Source organism: Scyliorhinus torazame, chromosome 2 (genome assembly GCF_047496885.1).
Source record: "Scyliorhinus torazame isolate Kashiwa2021f chromosome 2, sScyTor2.1, whole genome shotgun sequence".
Lineage (NCBI taxonomy): Eukaryota > Metazoa > Chordata > Chondrichthyes > Carcharhiniformes > Scyliorhinidae > Scyliorhinus > Scyliorhinus torazame.
This window is the reverse complement of record NC_092708.1, coordinates 102052904-102079415: the sequence shown is the minus strand read 5'-3', so window position 1 is coordinate 102079415 and position 26512 is coordinate 102052904. Positions and strand designations below refer to the sequence as shown.

General features: G+C 47.3%; 1 protein-coding gene across 2 annotated transcripts in view; it reads left to right on the top strand.

The window, feature by feature from the left end:
• Positions 1-9099: 9099 nt before the first annotated feature.
• Positions 9100-26512, top strand: part of LOC140390178 (polypeptide N-acetylgalactosaminyltransferase 5) — an 85959-nt gene continuing 68546 nt past the window's right edge. The window contains exons 1-2 of one of the 2 annotated variants that reach the window (XM_072475135.1): positions 9100-10394; positions 10656-10854. In XM_072475135.1, coding sequence (XP_072331236.1) covers positions 9518-10394; positions 10656-10854 — 1076 coding nt within the window. In that variant the 5' untranslated portion in view covers positions 9100-9517. Of the gene's footprint in view, positions 10855-26512 lie in introns of both variants that reach the window. The other variant, XM_072475126.1, reaches the window with a different exon arrangement.

Below are 26512 nucleotides of genomic sequence, written 5' to 3'. Positions count from 1 at the left end.
TCAGAAAAAATTACCTGCAAAATAGTTAATTCCATAGGGTATTGATCCAATCAATTATACCAATTAAATCAACAGACAACTCCAAAATTCCTCTTTGAGACTGTATATAATTTAAAGTAGGTCCGCCATTTATTCCATTGTTCTTCATTCAAATTACTACTTGTCTTCAGATGACTCAGTTTATATTTGTTTTTAGAGGTTTGAGTGGCCAAATAAACAATAATAACTTGCATTTATACATACCTTTAACATAGTAAAATGTCTAAAGGTGCCTAACTAGAGCATTCTCAAATTAAATTTGACACCAAGGGCAGAATTCCCCTAAAAGTGGGAAAGAGTTGTTGTCGATGAGAAAATAGGTGCGATTCCAGTTGGCCCCGACAGGATGATCCAAATTGCAACCTTGAGACATTTTGAACACTTTTCTTTTCCCCCCATGTGAAAAATGCCACATCTGAGGTGATCTGATTCACCCGCCCTGAGGGTCATTTGAGCACTTCAATCAAAGAGGTTCTGTATTTAAACGGTTCCACAGCACTTGCTCACAGTCAAGCAAGGATGGTGACAACCAAGAAGCTAGTTGCATAAATCACCAATGGGGCCCTCACATGAATGTTGGGTGCTGTGGAGGAGAGAAAGGCAACTATCTACCCTCAGACTTGCAGGAGACCCTTCAGTAAGGTCTCAAATCCCGCCTGGGAAACGGCGGCAGCACTGGTCAGTGCCAGCAGCCTGACCAAGAGGGCGGGAGTGCAGTGTCGGAAGAAGATGAATGGCTTAGTGCCCCCTGTCTCTTCTTGGCCTTCTCCCCTTCTATCACCCCTGGAATGTCACCCGGAACACAAAAGCTGCCACCTCACAGATACCCAGCACACGAACTCCGAGCACCATCTTCAAATCCTCCTGGCACTCCTCATCAGAACCCCTTCCTGCTTAGGTGCAGTGCCCACATATGCCAGTTGTCATTGACCTCTGTCCCACCAAGCGTCCAGCTCACATTATCCCCTTTTGTGTCCCTGCAGGAGAAGATAGCCCAAAGCCGCCAAGAAAGAAAATAAGAGGTGAAATGCCTGAGCTGAGGATCCTGACTCCATTCAAGTAGAGGGCCATGGAGCTCACAGGGGAAGAGTAGGAACGGGCTCGTGCTGAGAGCAAGGTGGGCTTCTGAGAGAAAAGTGAGGAGCCACTACACCTTCATCCAGATGATTAGTCTCAAGTGAGTGCTGTGTTGTCCGAACCCTTGACCAGGCCATGTCCTAAATCCATGTCCCTTGCCTTGCAGGAACATCAACCGAAGAGCCTGGCCTGTGGACCAGCAGTGCCCCACAGCCCACCTCTAAATGTACCTTGGAGTAGATCTCGGAGAACATGGATGAAACATCACAACTATCACACGCACCACCGACCGCCACAGAGAGTTTGTTGGGCGGACATAGCAGGCTGGTTCCAGGTCACTTTCTGACTGATTCTGATGCACATCAAGTGGAGGCAGGAAGGTCCGAGGGATCAGACAGTCAGAGTTCTGCTGATCCCAGGACACAGCTGTGCCCTAACCAGGTGCAGTGCCTCTGGAGACATTCATCCCTCAGCTGCTTGAGATGCAAAGGCAGGGCCGGCAGTACCTGGAGGGGTTGTCAGTGACATTCCTGCCATTGTGAGGCCAAATGGAGGAGTCCCATAGCTTCCTGTCGCAGGAGATATTGCCGGCGATGCGTGGCACCCAGGTGAACACTGCAATGGTGGCGACTGCAGTGGAAAGCTTGGGGCAAGACGTCAGATCCACGACTGCTGAACCCCAAAGCATGGCTCAATCATTGAGGACCACGGCTTAGGGCTTCAATACCATGGTCCAGAACTGGCAGCGCTGTACGACGTTCAGTCTTCTGAGGCTCACTCCAGCTGCCCCTCTGTCCCATGTAGTAACGCATGGGCCCACGACCACCCGGAGGGAGGAGGAACCTCTGGAGCAGTTCCCAGACCCTTCCACCCAGGAGAGCCTGGGAGTGACCAGCCAATCTGAATCCGCCCCACCTCCTGATACCGCCGCACCTCTGAGGCAACAGGCTGAACAGTGTTATGCAGCAACACCGGTGCCACCCAAGAGTAGGCCAGGGCCCTCCAGGCCCCAGCTCTCCAGAGGACACCGGTCAAGGGCATCAGGCAATAGGGCGTTGAAGGCAGCAGGTTGCCTCCACTTCTGATGTGCGTCCTGGGAATAAACGTAGATGTAGTGGGAGGGCTTGCAATACTATGGGATTGTAGGTGCACAGAATGGGCACAGGTGAAGTTAGCAGATAGCTGGGAGTCTTTATTGAATGCCACAAATGCACTTCATCCAATCTGGAAACAGCTCTTCTCACAGACCCTCAAAGTCAGACAACCAGTTAGGCTCACTCAAAGTGAAAATAATATAATTCCTGAAAGGACTCAGGCATTAATCAGACCCTCATCCCTAATCCCCTTCTAGTGTTATGTGATATAGGGATCTAGGGCCGAACCTCACGTGCACACGAGCTGGGGAGTCAGCGTGCTGGCAACAGACAGACAGGGGTCAGACATAAGCAATAGCTGATGTGCATCGCAGAATGTTCCTCACTGCGAGTCATCATCCTTCTGCATTTTCTGATCAGCAGGCACAAGGACTCCCTAGGCCTATCACCCTGATGACTAAGGTTTACTGCGACTCTTCTTCGGTGATCATGGGGGAATAGGCACGGTCTTGGGTCTGGGGAAGAGTATGGTGGGGGGGTGCTTCTTGAATTGTTGGACAACATGGTGTTCCTATAGTGTGAAGTTAGAAGCGATGAAGGCAGCCCTCGTCCTTCTGCCCATGTGAACCCTCGCCCTTGCCTGTCCGCCAGCCTCTGGCCCCTCTCTGACCTCTTCTTCCAATCCCTCATGGTCTTCCACTGTGGGATGAAACCGGAGCTCACGGAGGAAGCCCATGCAGACACGAGGAGAACGTGCAGACTCTGCACAGACAGTGACTCTAGCTGGGAATCAAACCTGGGACCCCGGAGCTGTGAAGCGACAATGTTAACCACTGTGCTACCGTGCTGCCCACAATTGCCAGCTCTATTGGCTCCATACCAATCTCGATTGGGATGAACGAGATAGAGATAGACCATCAGGTTGGTGTGGCAGCTACTTTACTTTAGTCTCCCTCATCTATTGTCTTCCCTGTCCTGGAAGCAACCAGTCCTACACGTTATCCGGCGGCATCCACTCACTCACACCTTAGGTGCCCTTCCATCTCAATTGTTTGACCCTCCCCTTCAGTATCACCTCTGGCCTCCCAGCTGGTTGTTCCCTCCCTTAATCTCTATATCACTGGGGCTTCTGACAGGAGGTTTCAATGGTCGCCCATTCCTCATGGGCAGGGTCAACTGGACGGTTCTGTCCACCTTGAGGGCTGATGGATTCTCAATGGCACTTATGCTTCACTAATTTCTTGCTATACCTGCGTTTTGTGATTCATGCACGAGGACACCCAGATACCTCTGCACCTCAGAACTCTGCAATCTCTCACTATTTAGATAATAAGCTTGTATTTTATTATTCCTGCCAGAATGGACAATTACACATTTTCCCACATTATACTCCATGTGCCAGATGTTTTCCCATTCACTTAACCTATCTATATCCTTTTGTAGCCTCCTTACATCCTCTTCACAATTTACTTTCCGACCTATATTTGTGTCATCAGCAAATGTAACAACCATACTTTCAGTCACTTCCTAAAGTCATTCATATAAATTGCAAAAACCATTTTGGCTCTGCCTGATCAACTGCCCTGCTGCAACATCTTAAATAATGCCTTCTAAAATTTTCTCTAAGACAGATGTTAAGACAGTCAAAGAAGCTTGTGAACTGAGCAGGAAGAGCAGAAGATGTCATTAGTGCCTCATAGCAGGGTAAGAAAATGTAATGGAAGAACTTCTAAGAAGCTCTGGAATTCCGTTATTAGATTGCTTATTTAATCTTCAGACATTTTATTACATGTTTAGTGTTTTAATGGGTGTGCTGAGCTGTGTTTTTTTTAGCATTTGCTATTCCTTTTCTGTTATCAATTTTTCCTTTCAATATATATGTTAATAGAAATTCCTTGATGAAAAAATGTTTGCCAAACAGGTTCTGATTTCCAGATATATTAACACAATGACATAAATCACATCAAGTGTTTCACTGAAGCACTTGTAGTGATTTCTTCAAAATCTGGCATCTCAGTGAATTAAATAAAAAGAATTACATTTATATAACAACTCTCAGGACATCCTAAAATAATTTACATCCAGTTAAGTATTTTTGGAGTGTAATCACTGTTAAAATGTAGAAAACACAACTCCCTAAAATGATTTACATTCAGTTAATTACTTTTGGAGTGTAATGACTATTATAATGTAGAAAGCACAAGGTAATTTATAGTTATAGCCACCTCAACCTCTGGCATCCTACCCTTAGATGTCATAATAACATTTAATAGGCATCTGATATTATTGGACAAGTGCCTCCCTTTCACAAAACCTGTCTGATCTCCCAACACTACATCCGGAACACGCCCCTCGTGCTACAACCTTAGCCAGAATTTTTCCATCTGTATTTAATAAGGAGATGAGTCTGTACGATCCACATTTCACTGGGTCTTTTTCTTGGGGATTAATGAAATAGACGCCTGAGTAAGCATGGTCGGTAACTGACCCCGTGCCGAAGAATCAGAAAACATCTTCAGGAGATGTTGGACCAATACTGTCGCAAACCGTTTATAAAAATCAATCTGGAATCCATCCGGGTCTGGCGCCTTCCCTGACTGCATTGCGCCAATTGCATACATCACTTCCCGTAACTTCAGTGGAGCCTCCAGTCAATGCCGTTTCTCCTCTTCCACCTCCAGGAAAATCAAATTGATACAATTAAAGGTAGTACACAGGGCCCGAATGACACAGGAACAAATGAGCAGATTCTCCACAGAAATGGAAGATGAATGTGAGAGGTGTAAAGGAGGACCAGCTAACCAGGTCCACATGTTCTTGTCATGTCCACGATTAGTGGGGTTCTGGGTCTCGGTATTTAAGATTGTGGCGGTGGAAATATTACCGGGACCCCTTGAAGCAATTTTTGGGGTGTCGGAAGTACCAGGACTAATAGAAGGGAAATGAGCTAATATGGTAGTCTTTGTCACATCGATCACCTGAGGCGAATTTTATTGGAATGGAAGTCAGAAGATCCACAAAAGGTATTGACATGGTCGGGGGATATTGCGGATTTGCTTAAACTTGAGAAAATTAAGTTTGCCTTTTGTGGCTTAGATGGGGGTTTCTGGGAAAAATGAAAGCTGTTCTTGTCTCTATTTACAGATGTTCATTACCAGGGTAATGGTGGGGTTGGGGGGGGGGGGGTGTAGGGGAGGTGGGAAAAGGGGCGAGGGGAGAGGGAAAGGTTTAGTGGAAATACAGGAAAAAAATCTCAAATTAGAAGAATTGTGCTTTGTTTATTTTGTTTTTGAACGATTGTTTGTATGTGGTTATGTATGACCTGATTTTAATAAAAATATTTTTTTAAAAGAAAGCACAAGATCCCCAGAATGGCAATGTGGAAATGGTCAGAAATATTTGTTTGTGATATTGATTAGAACATAGAACTGTACAGCACAGTACAGGCCCTTCGGCCCACAATGTTGTGCTGGACTAGTCTGAAACTAAGATCAAATCAACCTACTCCCAATCATGTTGTCATCTCTGGTTTGCTGCCAGTGCCACGTGCTAGCCAGTTGAGGAACCGGGAGAGAGTGCAGTTTAACACGTGGCTACAGGGATGGTGTAGGATGGAGGGTTTCAGTTACTTGGATAATTGGAGCACATTCTGGGGAAGGTGGGACCTGTACAAACAGGATGGGTTACAGCTGAACCAGAGGGTACCAATATCCTGGGAGGGAAATTTGCTACAACTCTTCGGGGGGGGGGGGGTTAAGCTAATTTGGCAGGGGGATTGGTAACTGATTTGTAATCCAGGAGATAGCTTTGCTGGAGTTCATGAAGTTGAGGATAGTGCAGTACTGAGGAAGATACCAAGGTCGCAAGATTGGACCTGCAGGCATGAAGGTGGTTTGAAGTGTGTCTACTTCAATGAAAAAAATGAAAATCGCTTATTGTCACAAGTAGGCTTCAAATGAAGTTACTGTGAAAAGCCCCTAGTCGCCACATTCCGGCGCCTGTTCGGGGAGGCTGGTACGGGAATCGAACCGTGCTGCTGGCCTGCCTTGGTCTGCTTTCAAAGCCAGCGATGTAGCCCTGTGCTAAACAGCCCCTTATGCGAGGAGCATCAGGAATAAGGTTGGTGAGCTTGAAGAATGGATTGGTACCTGGGACTACAATGTTGTGGCCATTACGGAGACGTGGATAGAACAGGGGCAGGAATGGTTGTTGGAGGTTCCGGGGTTTAGATGTTTTAGGAAGATTAAGGAAGGTGGTAAAAGAGGTGGAGTAGCATTTTTAATCAAGGATAGTATAATGAAGACAGAAAGGCAGTTTGAGGAGGATCTGTCTACTGAGGTAGTGTGGGCTGAAGTTAGAAATAGGGAAGGAGTGGTCACTTTGTTTGGAGTTTTCTATAGGCCCACAAACAGTAACAGATTTGTGGAGGAAAAGATTGCAATGCAGATTTTGGATCGGTGCGGTAGTCACAGGGTAATTGTCATGGGTGACTTTAACTTTCCAAATATTGATTGGAACCACTATAGTTCGAATTGTTTGGATGGGGCTGTTTTTATCCAGTGTGTGCAGGAGGGTTTCCTCACACAATATGTGGATAGACCGACAAGAGGCGGGGCCACATTGGATTTGGTACTGGGTAATGAACCGGGCCAAGTGTTAGATTTGTTTGTGGGAGAGCACTTTGGAGATAGTGACCACAATTCGGTGACTTTCACTGTAGCAATGGAGAGGGATAGGAACATACGACAGGGCAAGGTTTATAACTGGGGGAAGGGTAATTACGATGTGATTAGGAAAGAATTGGGGAGCATAAGATGGAAATAGGAACTGTCAGGGATAGGCACAATTGAGATGTGGAGCAAACACTGCGTGTCCTTGATATGTATGTCCCTGTCAGGCAGGGAGGAAATGGTCGAGTGAGGGAACCATGGTTTACAAAAGAGGTTGAATGTCTTGTCAAGAGGAAGAAGGGGGCTTATGTAAGGATGAGAAAACAAGGTTTAGTTAGGGCACTTGAGGGATACAAGATAGCTAGGAAGGAGCTCAGGAAAGGGCTTAGGAGAGCTAGGAGGAGGCTTGCGAAGTCCTTGGCGCGTAGGATCAAGGAAAACCCCAAGGCTTTTTACACTTATGTGAGGAATAAAAGAATGACCAAGGTGAAGTTAGAGCCAGTCAAGGACAGTAGTGGGAACGTGTGCATGGAGTCTGAAGATATAGGAGAGGCCCTAAATGAATACTTTTCTTCAGTGTTCACAAAGGAGATGGGCCCTGTCGTTGAGGAGAATAGTGCGATACAGGCTTGTAGGCTGGAGGAGGTAGATATTCGGAAGGAAGATGTGTTAGAAATTTTGAGAAGCCTGAGGATAGATAAGTCCCCTGGGCCTGATGGGATATATACTAGGATTCTTTGGGAGGCGAGGGATGAGATTGCAGAGCCTTTGGCTTTGATCTTTATGTCCTCTCTGTCTACAGGAATAGTGCCAGAAGACTGGAGAGGCGAATGTTGTCTCCTTGTTCAAGAAAGGGAATAGGTATAACCCTGGGAATTATAGGCCGATTAGTCTCATTTTGGTCATTGGTAAATTATTGGAAAGGGTCCTGAGGGATAGGATTTATGATCATTTGGAAAGATGCAGCTTAATCCAGGATAGTCAGCACGGATTTGTGAGGGGTAAGTCTTGCCTCACAAGTTTGATTGTAATCTTTGATTTATTAACAGGGGGATTGAGTTTAAGAGCCGTGAGGTTATGCTGTAACTGTACCAAACCATCCAAACAATTCGAATTATAGTGGTTCCAATCAATATTTGGAAAGTTAAAGTCACCCATGACAATTACCCTGTGACTACCGCACCTATCCAAAATCTGCATTGCAATCTTTTCCTCCACAGTTCCTCCACACTTGGGAGTATTGTGTGCAGTTCTGGTCACCTTATTATAGGATGTGGAAGCATTGGAAAGGGTGCAAAGGATGCTTCCTGGATTGGAGGGTAGGTTTTATGAGGAAAGGTTGAGGGAGCTAGGGCTTTTCTCATTGGAGCGAAGGAGGATGAGGTGACTTAACTGAGGTGTATAAGATGATGAGAGGGATAGATAGAGTGGACGTTCAGCGACTTTATCCTTGGGTGGATGTAGCTGTTATAAGGGGGCATAACTATAAGTTTCATGGTGGAAGATATAGGAGGGATGTCAGAGGTAGGTTCTTTACTCAGAGAGTGGTTGGGGTGTGGAACGCACTCCCAGCTATGGTAGTGGAGTCGGACACTTTAGGAACTTTCAAGCGGTTATTGGATAAGCACTAGAATGGAATGCACTAGAATGATTGGGAGTAGCTTGATTTGATCTTAGTTTCAGACTAGTACGGCACAACATCGTGGGCCGAAGGGCCTGTACTGTGCTGTACAGTTCTATGTACATGTTTGCCCTGAATCACACTAGCATTCAGAAACTCACACGTCCTGCAGTTGCAACACATCACCAACTCTGCCATCCTTATTGTATTTTAATTAACTAGTTATTTTAATTAATTTTGAATTAAACTGATGCCTCCTCTCACCCCACTTACTGTACGAATTTAAACTTTAGTAATTCAATGATTAAGAATAAAATAAATAATGGAGTCACATTTCTTACTTCTCGCCTGCGAGTCCATCTACGTTAATTAATCAACATATTTTAAAAACGCTTATAAAAGGATATTCTGCTTCTTAATCCACAAAACGTTTGATGAAACTTTGAAAAGACAGCAGGTACACAAAATGTCGTGAGCTCAGACTACAGAAAACACCACTTGCGAGTTATTTCTCTGCATGAGATCGGTGTTTCGAAGTTTCGGTGACCCTACATACAACCGAGGCTTAAAACCGCATTAGAGGGAACGAATGTATTCACTCCATTCACGCATAAAATTGGGGTCATAATCTGCAACTCGAGTTTGACATTGAAGATCGTCGGTGCAGTTCCCAACAAGGATCTGAACTTGAACACGTGGACTTGCACCTTGAAACCAGGAACAATGGTTATGTGGTTGGAACATCCGCTTTGAGATTGAAGGAGTTGTAAATGTTGATTCTGTTTGAAGGTGATAGGTGTCCCGGTGTGGTTTTTTTTCTTCACACTTTGCAAGCTCGCTGAGTTTGCACAGCTGGATCGCTTTTGGGAAGCCAGTTGTGGAAATGCCACGCAGGCAGACAGGGACCGAGTGCGAGAGAGGCAGGGAGTCGGAGGAAGAGAAGGGGGCATCTCCACGTCGCGCGTGGAGGGGCCAGCAGAGAGCGGGGTCGCCCGGCGCAAGGTCAAGGCAGTAAAATGATGAATAAAGTGAGGAGGTTGTTCCGCGGCAGCAGCAGGATCCTGGCGATTATTTTTGCCGCCTCGATTATCTGGCTGATCTTTGACATGGCAGCGCTGCGGTTTTCCTTCAGCGAGATCAACAGCCGGGTTTCCAGAGAGGAGCTGGTGCGGCTGGAGCGGCTGAGGGCGAAGGTGCTGCAGGACCAGGAGCTGCACAAGATGTTCAGGAAAAGAGCCGGAGAGGTGGCCGGCGTGGCGGCTGCCGCCGGCGGGGATGGGCGGCGAGCCGAGGGGGCAAAGTTGGCGAGACGTCGCGCGGCAGCGGGCACGCGCCCCCCGGCCAACCGCCGCCGCAGCTTCCCGCCGCCCCCCCCTGGAAGGTTCTGGAACGGGTCCGCGGCTCCCCAGCCCGACCGGCAGGGCGGCGGCCCCAAGGCTCCCGCGCGGTCCGGGCCGACCGGCACGGCTTCCCATCCCGGCCCGCCACCGGGGCCCGAGGCGCGGAGGCCCGCTCCACGCAGAGCCCCAGGCGGGAATGTCACGGCTCGGCCGGCGGCTGCCGCCGGACGGCTGCAGCCCGAGCGCGGCGGGCTGGCCGCGGAGAACCGGCAGCCGAGCGCGAGGGCGGCAGAGGCCAAGCCCGAGAGCGAGCGCAGGGCAGAGGCCGCCCCCGACTCCCGGCCTCTCCCAGTCTCCCTGCCACAGAGAGCGGCGGCCGAGACGGAAAAAGCCGGGCTGGAAGAATGGAACAAGATGAATTCATCTGTCAGGGCAACCGATCCACACACTGAGGCCAACGACACAGGAACGCAATCCGATGGGAAAACGTCTATCGGCATTAAAGTTTGGAATGGAACGAAAAACGAATTCGTCAACATTACTGCCACAAGAGGTGTTGTATTAAAACAATCCGTCCCTAAAATAACAATTTTAAACAGTTTAACGAATGCCACACAGACACAGATTATCATTGGAACCAACAAAACCGCCATAAACAATTTAGAATTTAACAACCAGACAAATGCCATTGAAAAAAAGGGTTTTTCGAAAGACATTGGGGTGAAATTAACTCCTAAAACCAACGAAACATTTGACCGAGAGAGATTTGGCAGTATTCTAAATCATTCAGTTATTAATTTAGATTCTATTGTAGGTGTACACAAGGTCTTGGCGATTGACATGACTATATCTCCTCGTGATCTTAAAGCCATCGGTCAGTTTGGGCGGCGATCAGTTGTGCCAAAGGAACATGAAAAATTAGCAAAGGAAAAATGGAGTGAGGGACATTTCAACGTATACCTCAGTAACATGATCCCACTGGACAGGGCTATCCCGGATAGCAGACCTGAAGGGTGAGATTGTCATTAGCAAAGTACTGTTTACTCGTGTACAATTTTCTAACTATATAATAATAATCCCAGTTGTTTCTATGACAATTTATAGAATATATTTTGGTAAGTATGGAGCTGAAGGTCTATATTGCATACGTAGTTTTGTTACTCATTGGTTTATTTCTAGAATCTTATTGCTGTGCTGTAACTATCATTTTCCATATTAAATGATCCTAAATTTGTATTGAAGTCTTGCAAACCAAGTACTTTTTTCTGAGACTTTTCTAGCTTCTTTTACAGTATTTGTTACAACATTTCTGCATGCAAACTCATCAGCTTGAGGTGGTGGCAAAGAATTCAAATTGTAAAAGTATTTTCAAATGCTATAACTAATTCAATCTGCTGTAATGTGTGCTAATGATTTTACGGAGAACAATAATTTAAATTTATAGTACACTCTTAGTTATGATTTCAGATACTCCAGTTTGGTTTATTTTACAGCATAAATTCCTGACATAATTGAATCAAAATTCTCTATATACGTGTATTGTTGTGGACAAGTAAATTAAACACATAAACCATAAACAATCCAACAAATAGTAGGTTGCAACATCCTACTTAGAAGTGAAAAGGAATCTCCTCCACATTTGGATATTTTCTGGACCATGACTATTTTTATTTTAATGGATCTGCAGCCCAAAATTAGTAACTCTTCCTAGTTTTTTGTATAATCTTTCACCGATTAGATCCAAGGTATACCATTACCAATCTAAACAGCAACATGGATGTACCTGGCGAATGTTTTCTATTCAACAGGTGGGACCCAGTTACGATCGGTTTTATGACTGGAATATAGATCATGGAATTGGATCAAAGTTTCACAGCCATAATGATGGCAATTCCATTCCAGCAGAATATAGACAATACCTTTTTGTTTGTATGAGCCTGACCTGCTGAGAATTGAACCAGATTAGGAGTGTGGTATCAAAATTGCACAATCTTCTTATGGCACAATTTTTTATATGAACACAGATTTTCCTTTAAAAGGGGTGCATTTTTTACCTTTTTTTAATTTATTCTTGGGATGTGGGTGTTGCTGGCTGGGCCAGCATTTGTTGCTCATCCCTATTGGCCCTTGAACTGAGTGGCTAGCTAGGCCATTGTAGTGGGGAGGGCAGTTAAGAGTCAACCGCATCGCTGTGTGAATCTGGATGTCACATGTAGGCCAGACCGGGTAAAGAGGCAGATTTCCTTCTCTAAAGGACATTAGACCATAAGACATAGAAGCAGAATTAGGCCACTCGGCCCATCGAATCTGCTCCGCCATTCAATCATGGCTGATATTTTTCTCATCCCCATTCTCCTGCCTTCGCCCATAACCCCCGATCCCCTTATTAATCAAGAACCTATCTAGCGCTGTCTTAAAGACACTCCGTGATTTGGCCTCCACATCCTTCTGCGGCAAAGAGTTCCACAGATTCACCACCTTCTGGCTGAAGAAATTCCTTCTCTTTGTTTTAAAGGATCGTCCCTTTAGTCTGAGATTGTGTCCTCTGGTTCTAGTTTTTCCTACAAGTGGAAACATCCTCTCCACGTCGACTCTATCCAGGCCTCGCAGTATCCTGTAAGTTTCAATAAGATCCCCACTCATCCTTCTAACGAGTAAAGACCCAGAGTCCTCAACCATTCCTTATACAACAAGCTGTTCATTCCAGGGATCATTCTTGTGAATCGCCGGGCCCTTTCCAAGGTCAGCACATCTTTCCTTAGACAGGGTGCCCAAAACTGTTCATAATACTCCAAAGAGAATCTGACTCCAAAGAGAGCCTTATACAGACTCAGAAGTACATCCTTGGTCTTGTATTCTAGCCCTCTTGATATGAATGCGAACATTGCATTTGCCTTAACTGCCGACTGAACATGCACGTTAACCCTAAGAGAATGGTGAACAAGAACGCCTAAGTCCCTTTGTGCTTCTGATTTCCTCAGCATTTCCCCATTTAGAAAATAGTCTATGCCTAAATTCCTCCTTCCAAAGTGCATAACCTCACATTTTTCCACATTGTATTTCATCTGCCACTTCATTGCCCACTCTCTTAGCCTGTCCAAATCCTTCTGCAGCCCCCTTGCTTCCTCAATACTATCTATCCCTCAATAGATCTTTGTATCATCTGCAAACTTAGCAGCAGTGCCTTCAGTTCTTTCTTCCAGATCATTAATGTATATTGTGAAAAGCTGTGGTCCCAGCACCGATCCCTGAGGCACACCACTAGTCACCGGCTGCCATCCTGAAAAAGACCCCTTTATCCCCACTCTCTGCCTTCTGCCAGTCAGCCAATCCTCGATCCATGCCAGGACCTTACCCTTAACACCATGGGCTCTTAATTTATTTAACGATCTCCTATGCGGCACCTTGTCAAAGGCCTTCTGGAAATCTAAATAAATTGCATCCCCCGGTTCCTCTTTGTCTACTTCCTTGTTACCTCCTCAAAGAACTCTAACCCATGTCTGTGTGGGTTTCCTCCGGGTGCTCCGGTTTCTTCCCAGTCCAAAGATGTGCAGGTTAGGTGGGTTGGCCATGCTAAATTGCCCTTGGTGCCCAAAATGTTGGGTGGGGTTACGGGGATACGGTGGAGGCTTAAGTGGAGTGCTCTTTCCAAGGGCTGGTGCAGACTCGATGGGCCGAATGGCCTCCTTCTGCACTGTAAATTCTATGAGATTGTCAGACATTACCTCCCTTTGACAAAGCCGTGCTGACTCAGTCCTATTTTATCGTGCACTTCTCATTAGTTAATGAGATAGGTTTTTATGACAATCGGCAATAGTTTCGTGGTCATCATTCATCTTTTAATTCCAGATTTTTATTGAATTCAGATTTCACTATCTGCCATGGTGTGATTCAAACTCGGGACCCCAGACCATTCCCCTGGATCTCTGGATTACTAGTCCAGTCAACTGCGGGACTGCCTCCCCCTACTCCACTGCCTCCTGATGAGGTCAAACTCCCATTTGGTTGGACAGCTGGTTTGTGATACAGAGCAAGCCCAGCAGTGTGGATTCAATTCTTATAGGGCGGCAGGGTAGCATAGTGGTTAACACTGTTGCTTCACAGCCCCAGGTCCCAGGTTTGATTCCCGCTTGGATCACTGAGAAGTCTGCATGTTTTCTCCTTGTCTGCGTGGGTTTCTTCCAGTTGCTCCGGTTTCCTCCCACAAGTCCTGAAAGGTGAATGGGACATTCTGAATTCTCCCTCCGTGTATCCGAACAGGCGGCGGAGTGTGGCAACTAGGGGATTTTCACAGTAATTTAATTGCAGTGTTAAGCCTACTCGTGACAATAATAAAGATTATTATTATCCTGGATGGCGTCGAGCTCCTCGTGTGTTGTTGGAGCTGCACTTATCCAGGCAAGTGGAGAGTATTCCATTACACTCCTGACTTGAGCTTTGGAGATGGTGGACAGGCTTTGGAATCAGGAGGTGAGTTACTCGCCAAGGCATTACTAGGCTTTGACCTGCCCTGGTAGCCACATTATTAATATGGCTAATCCAGTTCAGTTTCTGGTCAATGGTAACTCCCGGGATGTTGATGGTGGGGGATTCAGCGATGGTAATGTCATTGAATGTGAAGGGGCGATGGCTAGATCCTTTCTTGTAGGAGCTGGTCATTGCCTGGCACTTGCGTGACACGAACGTAACTTGCTACATGTCAGCCCAAGCCTGGTTATTGTCCAGGCCTTGCTGCATTTGGAAATGGTCGGCTTCATTATCTGAGGAGTTGCGAATGTTGCTGAACATTGTGCAGTCATAGAATTAACAGTACTGAAGGAGGCCGTTTGGCCATCGAGTCTACACCGGCCCCTGAAAGAGCACCCTACCTAGGGTCACATCTCCACCCTATCCCAGCAACCCCACCTAACGTTTGGACACCAAGGGGTAATTTAGCATGACCAATCCACCTAACCCATCTTTGGACTGTGGGAAGAAACCGGAACACCCGGAGGAAATCCAGGCAGACACGAGGTGAACGTGCCGACTCCACACATACAGTGACCCAAGCCGTGAATTGAACCCAGGTCAGGTCCCTGGAGATGTGAAGCAACCACTGTGCTACCGTGCCGCCCCCATCTGCAAACATTCCCATTTCTGACCTTATGATGGAAGGGAGGTCATTGCTGAAGCAGCTGAAGATGGTTGTGCCTAGGAACTCCTGCAGTGATGTCCTGGAGATGGGATGATTAACCTCCAACCACCACAACCATCTTCCTTTGTGTCAGTTATGACTAACCAACGGAGAGTTTCCCCTAATTCCCATTGACTCCAGTTTAGCTGGGGCTGCTTGATGCCAAGTCAAATGCTGACTTGGTATCGAGGGCAGTCACGCTCCCCTAACCTCTGGCATTCAAATCATTTATTGATCTAAAAGGAAGAGGCTTGACTACATAAATTTAAACATGTATTCCCTTGAATATGAAACATTCATTGAGGCATTTAAGATCAATAAATTATTTGATAGGACAGATAGAAGGAAACATTCCCTGGTGTGAAGGTAAACTAGAGGATATAAAATTAAAATTAGATCATTCAGAGTATGATGCACAAGACCTATTATTCACATAACTGAAAGGGTAGATAATGGCATTGCAATAGATATAATGGCAGAATTTACGCTGCAGAGGTGGGACAATGCAAGTTTGGAAATGTCCTTGCTTGCTGCATCCACCTCAGGAATAATGCACCTTTGGGCCCAATTTTTTTCCCCAGGTGGTGGATTGCACCACCTACCCCCCCCCCCCCCCCCCCCCCATGGCACCAGGACAGAAACCAGGCACAACCGCAAGGGCTGCCAAGTTATATGACAGGCTATTTAAATGGCTCACCTTGTTTCTCTGGAACTTCGTTGTAGTTGATTTGTTAAATATTAGCCCCTCAATCTTCACATCACCACCAATCCACCAAAAGTTTGTATTCAGTTATTCATGATGCAATCTCCTTACATTGGGAAGATCAAATGCAGATTGGATGATTTCTTTGCGTTATACCACCATTCTACCATCAGAGTGACTCCGATCTTCCAGTTGCCTGACATTTTAAATCTCGAAACCACACATACTAACCCTCAATATAGTTCAAGGAACTGTATCACATCATTTGATTCAGCATTCATAGTAATCTGGATTTAACATTCAGTTGAGTGATTTCAGATTAGAACTACTGCCCCCAGCTTTTGGACAGCTGCTCTTGGTTATGATTCTGCTATTGCCATTTGGACCTCCTCTGGATTCACTTTCACTCTTTAAAGATTTTCCTCTTGCCATCTTGTTTTGCTCCTTGCACCATCATTCCTTTTGTCATTTAATCTCTTTCCATCTTGCCATGGACCTTTTTTTGTTCTTTCCACCTCCACTTAAAACTTGTTACATCTCTAACTTTTTCTTGTTTTGACAAAGGCCATTGTTTTTTCTTTCCACTGATGCTGCCTGACCTGCTAAGTATTTACAGAATTTTTGTTTTCTTTTTGCTGTAATTTATTAATGCCAGTGAAGTAGAAAACAAACCAAATCAATTTCATAGCTTGTGCAATGGGATTTTGGGTAACCATTTTCATCCTTTTGTATTTTTAAACAGTGGGAAAAGACATAAAAAGTAGAAAGGAAAAAGCATTGTTATGGAGAAACTTAATCATGATTTGGAAACATTCTAGTTTCCTTCAAAAGAGCAAGTGCTCTAAATAATCACACAGCAACATGTAAAAAGACAAGCAAGAGTGTAATTGGTGTTTAGTTCCAGAATGCACTGTACTGATTAAATGCAAGAAGTGTAAGCAATATTAGTCAAAAATATATGATCTGTAGGTAAGTGGCAATATTGTTAATTTTTGCACACATACTTTGGTAGCTCTTAATGCTGGGAAAAACTGTTTGGCATTCATGAAAAATGATTGTATTTAGACTGCTTATTTCTTTTTGAACATGTGATGTTTAAAATTCAGATAGGGAATGAACTTGGAGCTTGTTAGATGCCTCCAAAAATATGGTCCAAGGGGGTGAAACCATGCTCAGTCATGTTCAGGAGATGTCACCTGATTTATTCTGATACCGTGAACGTCTTCCGACACTTGTAGGAGTCTGCTTTATTGCAATCAAGTTAATGTTCTGCGCGATTTGCTGGTCCTGTTTACTATGAACCTGTTATCACATGACGTACATTTAGCACATAACTTCAAGGCAACTGCCTAATTAAAATACTTCTTGATACACTCCAGCAAACCTAGTTTCTCCGATTGGAATGTATGTACTAAATAAAGAGAGGCATGCAAATATATCATAAGAGGGCAGCCAATGCTGGGAAATGAAGTGGACACAGTTGCTAGTGGCAATCTAGGATAATGCCACACAGTTTTTGTCTGTGCTGATTGGCTATTCTGGTTGGTAGATTGATTTGGTGGACAGAATCTCGTGCAGGCATGTGGGGCTTGCAGAGGATTGGATTAAATTGAACAAGTTCTTCCTTACAGGAGAGTTTTGAAGGAAATAGGTTCATGGATATTTCAATATAATTGTGTTATATTTGTTCTTGAACCAGTTGTTATTTTTATTCATTCTCAGTTACTATAATGTGTAAGAATCAGTGAGAGATCTAAATTGATCAAGCACAATTATTGGGCTGAAACCTATTGCTTGCAGGTTGGTATGTATGTGATGCATTGCTTACTAAAAGTGCTAAATTATCCTTGATCTGGTTTTTAATCAGCAATGACTCCAGTTGAAACTTCATCTGAGAGCAGAGGAAAAACAGTGATGGCAGCAGGTCAGGGCATGGGTTGTGGGAGGAGGAAAAAGGGAATGTTAAGAGGAGCTCAATAACAGTTACCCTGTCTGGAAGGATTTCAATGTTTGGGAGGGTAGTGTTAGATGGCTAAGGAGGGATGGAATGGGGATAATATAAGAGAGATGAAAGGAATGAGATGGGTATCGCATGAGATGGGAAATAAAATGTTGCAAGAAAGGTACCTAATTCACTGCAAATGTTTCGTGAGTATCTGCTAATGTCAGGTGTTCCACAGTTAGTCACAGCACATGTTGTGAGCAAAGAAGAAGCTCCTAGTACTTTGCTCCAACCATGTGTCTTAACCAATGCCTCAGTGCACCAGAGATTGTTTTGATGTTGCATGCCAGTTTTGTTTACCTTGAAATTACACCAAGAAAGTAAGTTTATATGTAGTTTTCTTGCCTTCTATTTTCATGGCAAAGTAAACACCAACTGATTTGATTTCATTTATTGTTACATGTACCAGCACGGTAGCACAGTGGTTAGCACAGTTGCTTCACAGCTCCAGGGACTCCGGTTCGATTCCCGTCTTGGGTTACTGTCTGTGCGGAGTCTGCACGTTCTCCCCATATCTGTGTGGGTTTCCTCCAGGTGCTCCGGTTTCTTCCCACAGTCCAAAGATGTGCAGGTTAGGTGGATTGGCCATGCTAAATTGCCCTTCGTGTCCAAAAAGTTGGGTGGGGTTACTGGATTACGGGGATACGGTGGAGGCTTAAGTGGGGTGCTCTTTCCAAGGGCTGGTGCAGACTCGATGGGCCGAACGGCGTCCTTCTGCACTGTAAATTCTATGATTCTATGTACCGAAGTACAGTGAAAAGTATTTCTCTGCGGCCAAGGGAACGTACTCAGTACGTACATAGTAGACAAAAGAATAATCAACAGAGAACATTGGCAAATGGTACATCGACAAACAGTGATTGGTTACAGTGTGGAAAGGCCAAACAAGAGCAGCATAGGGCGTCGTGAATAGTGTTCTTACAGGGAACAGATCAGTCCAAGGGAGAGTCGTTGAGGAGTCTAGTAGCTGTGGGGAAGAAGCTGTTCCTATGTCTGGATGTGCGGGTCTTCAGACTTCTGTACCTTCTGCCTGATGGAAGGATCTGGGAGAAGGCAATGCCTGGGTGGGAGGGGTCTCTGATAACGCTGTCTGCCTTCCTGAGGCAGTGGGAGGTGTATACAGGATCAGTGTGCGGGTGGCAAGCTTGTGTGATGCATTGGGCTGAGTTCACCACACTCTGCAGTTTCTTGCGATCTTGGACCAAACAGATGCCATACCAGGCTGTGATGCAGCCGGATAAGATGCTCTCTATCGCACATCTGGAGACGTTTGTGAGAGTCGATGCAGACATGCCAAATTTCTTTAGCTTCTGTAGGAAGTAAAGATGTTGTTGGGCTTTCTTGACTCTTGCATCAACGTGAGTGGACCAGGACAGACTGTTGGTGACCCCCAGGAACTTAAAACTATCGACCATCTCCACTTCGGAGCCATTGATGCAAATGGGAGTGTGTGTCGTGCTACGCTTCCTGAAGTCGATGATCAGTTCCTTGGTATTTCCAATATTTAGAGAGAGGTTGTTTTCGGTACACCATGCAACCAACTGATTTATCTCCCTCGGAGGATGGTGGATAGCGCAGAGGTGAGGAACCACCAGGCTCCACCCGGAGGGCCTGTCAAACGTGAGTAGTGTTTGCCTTTCTGACCGACCCATTCCTCCCACTGACCACATGTCCATTCTCCCGCAGGTCCAGCAGCAGACGGCGCCGGTCCATCCCGGGCGGCACCCTCTCCTGACTCCGTGGCGAACATCGCAGAGGAGAGCTCCGAGGGTGCAACAGTCGTGGCTCGGTTGTCATCCCCACCCTCCACAAGCGCAGATACACGCACCTCGGTAGGAAATGTTAGTGGACAGGCTTCTGGGGCACAACCTGGTGAGCGCCACACTGCTGATGATGCACATATGGTGGAGACAGGAACCACCAAGCGCGACAGCAGTTGGAGGTCTGCTTGATCCCTGGACCCAGCCTGATGCTGAGCCTCTGGAACAGGGTAACCTGGGGCTGATGGAGTCGATAGGGAGTGGCCGAGACATTCAGGGGGAGGTGTCACTGTCACCCCAGTAGATCCATTACCGATTGGAGGAGTCCCAGAGGCTGCAGGCACAGGAGATGGCGCTGGCAATGAGTGGCACTGAAGCCAACACTGCTAGAGTGGCAACCGCAATGGAGAGCCTGGTGCAAGACGTCGGCACCATGAGTGAAGATGTCCAAGGTGTCGTGCAATCGATGACGGCCATGACTGAGGGTCTCAGCAGTATATCTGCCTCACTGTCGGATGACACACAGTACCAGGCCGACCTTGATAAGGTTCTGCAGGACAGGTCGTGCTCTCAGATGGGAATGGCCGAGCCGCTCCGGAGCTTGTCCCAGTTGCAGGTGGCCGTTGCCGAGGCACTGCAGAGCATGGCCCTTTCACTGAGGAGCATTGCCTAGGGTGTTGACACAATAGTGCGGACCATTGGAAACCGCCAGGGCTGGCAGAGCCCGATAAGGCAGGTGCAGCCGGGGCTCAAACCAGTTGCCCCTCTGTCCCAAGGTGCCCTATGACCACCGACCGGGGAGGAGGTGGCGCTGAGTGCCAACCTGGACCCGTCCCATGGGGCGGCGACGGTGGCCACCATCAGGAGAATGGGGACATGTATTGACCAATAAACACCCTTCTACACAACCAGTAGGAAGCCTCTGTCACCTTTTTCCACAATGCATCACCACATGCAGGTGATCGGTGTGAGTGAGCACTCAGCAGACAGGCAGGAGCCAGACTATGGCATAGATTGAGGAGTACCAGCGCCCAGCTCTCTGCGGGTTATCATTACCCCCTTCCCTTGACAGTAACCGCTGACAGTGCCAAAACATTCCAGCACCCTGGAATCCTGTGGCACATACCCAGGGAGGGTGGGAAATGGGGGGGGGGAGTTGGTGGGTAAGGATGTGACAATGGACCAGGCAACGTCCTAGGTAAATCGGGCCTGTATGAGGCCTCCTTGGCCCTCTGGCCTTGCCAGACCTTCACCGACCTCCCGTCCTGCAGCCTCTGGCTGGGCTTCAGGTTACTCCACGGCCTCGTCCTCCAGCCCCTGCTGGTCAGGGGCCGCCTCCTCATCTCCATCTCCTCCAAGGTGGCCACATCTTCCTCGTCACCAGCCTCCAGCTCATCGCCCCGCTGCGGCGCGAGGCTGTGGAGGACACAGCAGACCACAACAAAGCGGACGACCCCTCCCCGGGCGGTGTACTGGAGTGCATCTCTGGAGCGGTCAAGGCATCGGAACTGCATCTTGAGGGGTCCGATGCACCACTCAATGACAGTCCAGGTGACTGCATGGACCTCATTGTACCGGATCTCCACTTCGGTCTCCGGCCTCCCTACTACCGTCATAAGCCAGGTCCTCAGCGGATATCCCTTATCCCGCCAAGAGCCAACTGCCCATCCTGGGGTGCTCCTCGAAGAGGACAGGGATTTCGAGTCTCCAATTATTTTTTTCCAATTAAGGGGCAATTTAGTGAGGCCAATCCACCTACCCTGCACATCTTTTGGGTTGTGGGGGCCAAACCCACGCAAACACCTGGAGAATGTGCAAACTCCACACGGACAGTGACCCAGAGCCGGGATCGAACCTGGGACCTCGGCGCCGTGAGGCAGCAGTGCTAACCACTGTGCCACCGTACTGCCCTGAAGAGGGCAGGGATGACCGACTTCCCCAGGATGTACTGTCGTGCACACTCTCGGGAGTGCCCGGGAGGCGGGCACAAATGTGCATTATCTTCATCTGGTGGCCGCATACGATCTACGTTGAGGGAGTGGAACCCCTTTTGGTTAACATAGGGCACCCCCAGATGGCCGCAGGGCAACGTGCGTGGCATCTATGACTCCCTGGACCTGGGTCATCCCGGTGATGGCGGAGAAACTGCTGCCCAGGCATCCTGTTGGGCCTGGTCCAAGTCAAAACCGATGTAGTCTTCCACTCGGGCATTCAGGGCATTCATGACCTGCCGGATGCACCTATAGGCCGTGGCCTGTGATATACCACACAGTTCGCTGCTCCAGCCCTGGAATGATCCTGCAACATAAAAGTTCAGGGCTACAGTGACCTTAACGGTCATCGGGAGCGGGTGTCCTACTCCTCCATGTGGTGCCAAGTCCGTGAGGATATGGCACAGGTGTTGTACTGTCTCTTTGTTGAGCCGGAGCCTCCTACGGCACAGGCTGTCCATCATTTGTTTGAACGACCAGCGGCACCTGTACACCCTGGGCCGTCACGGAACTCCCCCTCTGAATCCCTCCCTAGCCTGATGGGCGGCCGGACCTCAGGATGTGTGACGGGATCCGGCACATGGGCCGCTGCCTCGAGCATCTGCAGATGCTGCTGCTGCCGCCTTCTCTGGGTCTGGCCGTATCGCGTAGCAGCAGCACCACTAGGGCAACCTCTGCGTCCAACATCCCTGGCATAGCATTCAATATCTGTAAGGAATTTGGAGAGAGTGTTTGACTGACAAACAGCTCCCACCCTGGGACGTTCCATTTCCCCCATTAATTTCTCGCCCCACAACCCTACCTGGAATGCCTCCACATGTACTCCAGGCCGCAGCGGACCCCCTCACCAGGCCCCAGACCCTGTACCCCGGAAACCCGCTCACAACATCACCCGGACCGAGCACTGGCTCCCTCCCCGTGGCACTAGCTCACCCACCGGCTGTGGACATATCAATGGAGTTGTGTCCCATCCCCTGGGTATTTGGACGTGACAGCTCCATGTGTGGGTTGCCTCCCGCAATATTCACGTACACTGACTAGGCATCACGGTCTGATTTAGGTGGTAGGCTATGACTCCCACATGCTGCATGGCCCGCCCACCCACGGGAATACACTTGGCGTGTGCGCAGCGCACACTTAACCACAATTGCCAATTCCCTATTGACAATAGCCTTCAGCTGCACAGCCAGTAGCCTCAGCAGTCGGTGGGGGTTATAGGTGGTCTAGCGGCAGACGAGCAGGGACAAAAATTTGGCATGATGGTGCAGCGAGCGGTTGCCCATCCGCCAGCGGGCACACACGCACCCCTGGACTCTTTGACTGGAGCAAAGATGGCTACTCCTCTGCTCCCCACAGAAGCCCTTCCGTCAGATTCACATTTTTAAATAAAGAGTACTAATCGGCACCAGCGTGAGCTCTTCCTGGGGAGGCCGCTGGATGACAGGAGGCCATTGGATAAGGGGTGGCTCTAGTTAATTGTATGGAAATGGGGCTTAAGTGGTGATAATTGGTTTCTCGTCACGCTATGCTTCCATTTAATTGCGCCCCGAATTACTGTCTGTTCATTGGCTAACGTCCACCAGTGTTGAGTCACTGTTCTTTGAAATGCAGAAGAAATCTGGCTATTGCCACTGGAGTACTTTTTGAATAAAGGAACTTTATGCGCATAGATTGTTAGCAATGGTTTAATAGTGAAGAATTTGAGTGTGATCTACCAGCCATGATACACTGCGGTGCGCTGACTTTCGAGCGCAACGTGGCCGGTAAATGTTGGGAGTCCCCACTCTCGGGATCTACCTGGTTCACTACGCCTCGCGATATCTAACGCAATCTCGTGAGACATTGTGATGTGAATCTCAGACATTGTGGCGGGATTGCTTTTTGCAAATCTGCATATTAGAGCAAGACCACTCGTCTCAGTCTACTGTGCAGTTCCCTGGGGTAACCGAGGCGTTGGTATCCATCTCCTTTGCCTCGGAGATCTCTGGCGAGTGCCATTCAGTACAGGTTCCCACAAATGGGGACCAGGAGGAGCAGCACTTGTGGGGATCTCCCAGGGGATCGAAGATCCCCAGATGCTGGCCCTCTGGGCAGGGTGTTATCCTGGCACCACTGATGCTAGCCTGACACTGCTGGTGTCAGCTTGGCACCCTGGCACTAGCACCCTGGCAATGCCACCTGGGTTTCAGCTTGGCACTGCCAAGGTGGCACTGGCAGGGGCACTGCCAGGCTGGCATTTTCTTTTTTGACAGGGATCAGGCCCGGGGGTTCCATGTGCAGGTAAGGTGCAGGGATGCCCGTGGATCCCCTTAGGGGTGAGTTGGGGGGGCGGGGGGTGTCGAGAGATTGGGACGCCACCGATCTCCTTCTGGAAATAGGACTAAGTCCAGCCGCGCCCACCCGTTCCATGCTGAGGCCCCATATCTAACTGGAGTCACGTTAGGTAGCGTGCTTTTCTGCGCTGCGAGATTAATTTAAAAATGGCGTCCCGACCTCTCAACCACAACCCCCCCCCCCCCCCCCCCCGACACGACTCCCAACAAGAGGGTCCTCTGCATCTCTCCACCCCTGCACCTCCTAGGGCACCCTTAGGCCTGATCCGCAGAAAATGCCAGCCTGGCACTAGCTCTGCCACCTGGGCTGTGCCAGGCTGGCATCACCATGGTACCAGGCTAGGACTGCAAGGGTGCCAGTGCCAGGCTGGCACCAGCAGTACCAGGGTCACACTGCCCAAAGGGCAAGCACCTGGAGGCCTCCGAGCTCCTGGGAGACCCCTACGAATGCTGGTCCATCTGGCCCCCTTTTGTGGAGAGCAGCAAGGGAGTCAGATCCCACGCCTTGGGTAGATTGTGGGAATGGATGTTAGAGTGAGACTAGCTGTCTCATTCTAATATGTGGATTCGCTTAAAAAGTCATCCCGCCCACAATGTGGAGTGGAAATTGGTGGGCAGGATACAGTGGAAAGGCTGGTTATACTTTAGAATGGATAAGTTGCCTGATACAGTTGGCTTGCGTCACTGTTTGATTAAGACAGTGGGACTGGAGATAGCGTGGCTTGCAATAATCTTCCATAGTTACAGGGGAGATGCCAGAGGGTTAGAGGGTGGCAGATGTGACACCCTTATTGGAGAAAAATTGAAAGGATATTCTTATTAACTATCGGCCGATCAGTTTAACAACAGTGGTAGGATGCTTCTAAAACCCAATTGGGACAAAGGCAACATGCACTTGGGGTGATTTGGGCTAATTAATGCAAGCCAGCATTGATTTGTAAAAGGAAGATTGTGCTTGACTAATCAAATTGAATTTCTTGGTGAAGTAACAGAAGGTTGGTGACGGGATTGCATATGGATTTTAAGAAAGCATTTCAAAAGTACCACGTTAAAAAGCTGGTCAACAAAATTGGAGCTCTTTGAATAGGAAGTGTTACGATCCCAATTGATGTTATAATTGGACGGGAAGATCTCAGAATGGAAGTTTGCCTCGAAAGAATGTCACTTTTACTTTTTTCTTTATCAAACGTGGAGCAACAGAGTCACAGGACTGCTAGTTTTGACAACAAGGGAAAAAAAGATTAAACATGAAAAAATGCATCATAATACAATACTGCTTTAACCCCCCCCCCCCCCCTTCTTGGTTAGCAATCACACAGGCTTTAAGGTAACACAGGCGACACAGTACGTTTGAAGCTACAGTGATCTCATTGATACACGCAATGTCACTTTTTTGAGACACACATTGACTGTGGTAAAATATGCACTCTGTTCTGAAACCAAAGTGTGTCTGTGGATTTCTTCCTCAGAATCCTCCCCCCCCCAGATGATTATCATTTGAGAGTTTTCAAACTACTCCCAAAACATGCTTTAAAACCTTCTCTCATGATCATGCTTTCCATTAGGAGGTTGCATTCCAAAATCCACTTCCTGTTTTCCAGGGACTCTTTGTCAGAGCTTCTTCTCCAATTCTATCAGAGAATGTACTCCCAAGTTTTACACGATCCCTTTTAGGATTTCTTTGCCATGACTACTTTTGCACACTTGAGGTCCAGCCACAAATTCCCACAGATATTACAATTCACATTCCACAAGCTGTCGTAAAAATCTCACAAACCCGAGGATCACTTCAGGTGTTTTTTTGGCTTCTCAACCTTCCTCTGAGCTCTGTCTGTTTTGACTGAACCCTTAACCTCAGACCATCTGTAAACTTCTTATTTCTCCAGTGTTCTTAACTGGCTGCTCTTTAGATGACCATTGCTTCATTGTATGGGTTTTCTTATAGCAAAGCTGAGAGAGATGTTCCCTCTAGCTTTCTAGTATCACTGCTTTTAGCGAAGCTGTGGGAGCTTTTTCCTTTCCGGTTGTCTCTCTGGAATTGGAATAGCTTATTGTCACATGTACCAAGGTACAGTGAAAAGTATCTTTTTGCGTGCAACTCAAACAGATCATTTAGTACATGAAAAGAAAATACGTAATAGAGCAACATAAGGTACACAATGTAAATACATAGACACGGCATTGGATGAAGCATACAGGAATGTAGTATTAATCAGATCAGTCCATAAGAGGATCGTTTAGGAGTTTGGTAGCAGCGGGGAAGAAACTGTTTTTGAATCTGTTCGTGCGTGTTCTATAACTGCGCTCACTTTTCAGTTAAAACTAAAGAACAAAATAAACTTTTACCCCTTTCAAGGGCCTTTAGTTGCTAAACAACTATATTTATTCTTCATGCTGTGGTTCTCACTATCCCAATAGAATCCCAGTTGGAACTGAAACCAACCCCTCACACACACACACCTTTGTCCAGCATTAATCTAGCGGTCCCTTCCAAACACACACAAAATAAATTAAACCCACCTAAAACTATACCTTATTTCTAATGTATACCCATACAAATAAAAATCCCTTAAAACTACCTTTGGGTTCCTAACAGGAGGATCCTTGTCAGTTTGGATAATAATCAGCTTAATGACAGAAAGCAGTTAGTCATGGTAAATGTTTTTTGTTAGATTAGAGGATGGTAGACAGTGGTGTTCTCCAATGATC